At 32.7% G+C, this 5,067-nt stretch overlaps 1 protein-coding gene across 1 annotated transcript; it reads left to right on the forward strand.

Moving 5' to 3' along the window:
* The first annotated feature begins 1,239 nt into the window (after positions 1–1,239).
* LOC143081863 (C-type lectin domain family 4 member E-like) lies at positions 1,240–4,664 on the forward strand. Its single transcript, XM_076257531.1, has 4 exons — positions 1,240–1,806; positions 3,314–3,399; positions 3,897–3,993; positions 4,386–4,664. The coding sequence occupies exons 1-4, from the start codon at positions 1,470–1,472 to the stop codon at positions 4,607–4,609; spliced, it is 744 nt and encodes a 247-aa protein (XP_076113646.1). The 5' UTR covers positions 1,240–1,469; the 3' UTR covers positions 4,610–4,664.
* The last annotated feature ends 403 nt before the right edge of the window (positions 4,665–5,067 follow it).

Below are 5,067 nucleotides of genomic sequence, written 5' to 3' on the forward strand. Positions count from 1 at the left end.
GCCACGTCTACTCTGTGTTTGCTTAGATGTATTTCTATATGTATCCATCTGATGAGCTTTTTTGCTTTGATTTGTATAGTTCGTTTCTATGTTGTACTGTTACATCACTATCCCAAGTTAGAGGAGGGTTGGGATTGCAAACATGTTTAACTCCGCCATATTCTGTTTGTATGTGCCTGTCCTAATTTAGTCAGGTGTATCTCTTAATTTGTTCGATTGCAGTGTAACATATTTTGATAAATAAAAGGTTGTTTGCAGGATTATTATTTAAGCAATATAAAACATTTACATTTATTAGCAACATGCAAATCGGAAGCAAAATTGGCATCTTTAATATTATGTGTTATTAATTGTTAAGTAGTCAACAACAAGTGTCTGTCTTTTAACTCAATCCCCTAACTGAATATGAGAATCCATCTCAAACACTCTATACATTGTTACCCGTGGGTTATCGGATTGATGCAATCTCGATAGTTAATTCATCAAGACAAACATTTAGTAAATTTAACTATTTCGATCAGAAAAATCTGACAATTCACTGGTATCTATGTTTAAATCATTTTTAACAAAAAGCGATATATAGGTCAAAAATAGACAAGAATTAGAAACATTACCTCAAATATCTAAAATACAGACTTGAAAGACGCCTATCAAGACTATTTCAACAAACAAATAATTCAACACAATTGTCTGTCTTTTAACACAATATCCCAACTGAATATGAGAACCCCTCTTAAACACCCTATACATTGTTACCCGTGGTTTATCGGATTTATGCAATCTCGATAGTTAATTCATCAAGACAAACATTTAGTTATTTAAACTACTTCGTTCGGAAAAATCTGACAATTCACTGGCATCCATGTATAAATCCTTTTTAACAAAAATCGATTTATGGGTAAAAAATAGACAAAACATAAAGAAAAAACATTACCCCAAATTTTTAAAATGCAGACGTGAAATACGCCTCTCAGAACTCTCATAAATACATAAGATCGATTAATATTTTTTGTATTAATTTTGTTTGTTATTGGTTACATGTAGATTGTCAAGATTGTAACCCAATGAGACTTGCAGCTACGGAGATACCACGTCACGTCATTAGTCGAATTTCTCTTCTTTTGGGATGGTGGGTTTTTTGTTTTTATATTACTTAGAATGCAATATTTTTCTACAACGGCGAATTTAAAATGCCGTGATCGCAATTAATCCATTGATCTATAGGGTCAATATTATTTTTCGTTCTGTAATAATATTTGTTGTAAACTTCTATGTCTCATAAAAGCATCATCGATTTTCAATTTTACTGATATAAGGGGACTTTTGTTCTTTGTCATGACATGTATATAAAATAATTCATTCTACCGTATTTTTTCTTGGAAAGACTACCATTCAAGTTGTTTCATCTTAACTTGAACCTGTTATATTTGAAGCTCCGCATTTCCTATTTTTTTAAATTTCATTAGGCAATGGATACTTCTAATCGTTTCCGCGTTAAAATTGCAAGTGTCTTTTACACAGTTATAGCACTAAATTTCAACATTGAAAATTTAAACGCCTCGAGCTTTACAGAAGCTCTGTTTGGCACACAGGAAAACACCAGAATACAAATTGGTAAAGACACTCTAGAAGTGTATTCTGAAAGTGTAACAGATTGCGCAAGACGATGTGTGTTACTAGATCAGTGTTGTCTAGCAAGCTATTCCGATGACACCTCGACATGTCTTCTCGACCAGTCTGGATCTTGTTGCATTGATACACTTATCGAAATTGGATGGAGAACAATCAAGAAACAAACTGCAAATGGTAAGTTTTGCAAAATGCACTGCATACTTGTTTTACGTATTTGCTTTTACATACATATATTACAGAGAGCATATGATGTGGACATGAACAACTAAAGGTCACCGTATAGGTGAAAACTGAGCCAAACCTATATCGCATTGTAAACAAAAAAAGACATCGAAATAAAAAAAATAATAATGGGGCAACTAACAGCCTGATTTATAACTGCTTACACTACTGGGTCGATGTCACTGCTAGTAGACGTTTCATTTCCGAGGGTATCACCAGCCCAATAGTCAACACTTCGGTGTTGACAGGAATATCAATAATGTGGTCATTGTTATAAATTGATAACTATGATCTATGAAATAATGGATGCAAAATCAAATATATTATCGAATCAAACGAAAACCACGTAATAAGAGGTTTATGTCATATTTACTGCCACCAAAACTTCCCTGTAACCTTGGACAGTTGTGTAAGTTTTTGTTTAAACCCCCGAATATAAAGAGATTTTTTCATAAATTACATTCGTACTTCAATATTTTATCGAATATACACGCAAACTAAAAATACCACATGTACTTCATCAACATTCACAACAGTGGAGATCTTAGAAAATGACAATACGTTGTTCTCTGTAAAAAATATTTAAAAATCTCACATTTTTATACTATTGTGTCCTTAAAAGAGTGTCGAACAAGACAAGATGGACAGTCAAAATCATAGATCGAAAATAGGCTGACAACGCCATGGCTGAAAATAAAAAGACAAACAGACACATAATACTACAGAAGACACAACAACAAAAAAAACTAAAAACTAAGCAACACAAACCTCATCAAAAACTAGGGGTTATCTCAGGAGCTCTGGAAGGGTAAGCAGATCCTGCTCAAGATGTGGCACCCATCGTGTTCTTTAAAATTCACCAAAAGCCTTGTGAAGAACAAAACATAGCATGTCATCCAGATGTTCTACTAAACATCTTAATAAATATCAAAGTTCGTACATATCTTACCACCATTCCTTCTACAAACAAGATGGACTTCAGACAAACTATGATGAGTTATTCGTTTACCAGCGATGGGTAGTGATTACATTTATCAATTAAGAGGTTGTTCGTGTTTATATATTGAAATAATCAGCTGCGAGTCAATATATATGAAGCTTTTTGATGAGTGAGGCCAGCGATCGAAATTAAACGGCTTCATATTGTGTCGCGCACAATTTAGAGTTTTTTTCATAACTTTAATTTTTTTTCAAAAACAGAAAATGTTCTATCTGAAGAATTGTCAATGAATTTTATGATAATATCACCTTAGCTGTATTTGGCAATACCTTTCTGAATTTTGGTTTCCTTATTTCGAACTTAATTTGGAACATATTTGATTCGAATGTCACTCATGATGGGTTTTTTGTAGAAAAAAAAAACGCGCTTCTTGCGTACAAAATTGTAATCCATGTACAGGGGGGTTTTACCTTTATCTCCTAGTACGATTACAAAAACATCTCTTCATTCCTTTTTCAGCATCATCAACTTGTACAAACTGTTTAGTTTTCGACAGATCATTATATAAAATAATTGATAACGAGAAAAAATGGCAAGAAGCTGTGGTAAGTTGCTCCATGAGTATGATGTGGACTTACACAGTAAGTAATTTACCTAAATTTATTTTCACGAGAACTATAAAGAAAAAATTTTCGCGAAATTTACAGTGCATATTAGATAACTTTTAGTAAGTTATTTTCAATTGTTGTATTCGTGCTTCGGTAATACTATCACATCTCCATATCTATAGTACCCTCAAATTCACCTTTGCATTTTAAAAAAGGAGAACAAAATATCGCACGAAATTTATGCTTATTTCCTCTCAAGACTCCTGAATTCATAAAAAAATACTCAAACACGATTCGTATAAGTGTTATTCACTATTTCGAAAGAGAAAAAAGAATGAGCGAAAAAAAAATAATAACCAGAAATAAAAGCCCCCGAGGAAATGTGGTATGTCATATGAAAAGTTAAAAATTATAACACAAGAAAGTATTTGATTCTTTAATTAGTCTTATTGCCAAATATAATCAGACTTTGGTGCACTCGATTTCTCTTGTAGGACGAGTGTAAATGCCAAGGTGGTAAATTGATTGAAATAGAAACGAAGGAAGAGAATGATTTTATCCTTACTGAATTAAAGAATAGAAACACAGGAAGTAAGTGGACAGATTTTGTTTAGGACGAGAAAAAATATTTATAAATAAATGTTAGATTTTCCAAGAGTGAAGAGCGAGCATTTCGACGGAGTTTATTTTTGACAAAAATGTCCCGCGATTTTGAAACGTTTGCTTCACGTTTTCGATTTTCTGCAAAGATAGTTCAATGTTATATCCATACAAGATGCATATGATACTTGTCTTGAGACTATGTGTATGCTCCAATACAGGCAAACGGAAACATTTCTTCAGCATCGGAACAAAGAATGTGTTTATATTCATATTACATGTACATAAACGATCCTCATTTGCATTTAACATTAACACGATTAACTATTAAGTAGGTCGACATCATCGTCAATACTAATTAGTATGTTCTTTGTATGTTTCAGCGTTAGGGTACTGGCTAGGTGGTTACAACTTTTACAATGATTTCGACCTTGAGTGGATAAGTAATCCAGGTCAAGGTATGCCATTTGATGGTACTGGTGTTGGTGAACCTAACAACCCCTTTACAGAATTATGCTTAGCTGCATGGGATGATATCGATTTTGATTGGGCTGATATTCCATGTGGTGCCATTTTGCCATATATATGTGAATTTTCTGCCGATTAATCAAGTATAATGTACACTGATAATTGATTGACGTTATGTCTATATATATAACAATCTTTTTTTTCTGTTTAAGAAATTGTTAAAATAAATTCATATGGTTTTCATTTTTGATAGAATCAACTTATCTTATTGAAGTTCTGTTTTGATCTTTATGTTCCACAGCATTTTTGTGAAAAATAAAACAAAACCAAAACATTTATCTTAGTAATGTTAGATTAAGGAGAATTTTCATATGATCCTAGTCAAAGGCACACACATATTGTGCAAGAGGGAACCTATTCAAAAAGAGTCTAAATAACCATCATCGAGCACTGTTCAAAATTAAGGTCTTTCTATGTAAAATTAAATCCGAACTGACTATTTGAACCATCATAAGAAACAATATGATGCAAACTCAATTTTGCGATATTAGGTGCTCTACTTCATGAAGTGTAAAGAGATGACCGGTGTCCATTTAC

The sequence above is a fragment of the Mytilus galloprovincialis genome, chromosome 7 (assembly GCF_965363235.1).
Source record: "Mytilus galloprovincialis chromosome 7, xbMytGall1.hap1.1, whole genome shotgun sequence".
Taxonomy (NCBI): domain Eukaryota; kingdom Metazoa; phylum Mollusca; class Bivalvia; order Mytilida; family Mytilidae; genus Mytilus; species Mytilus galloprovincialis.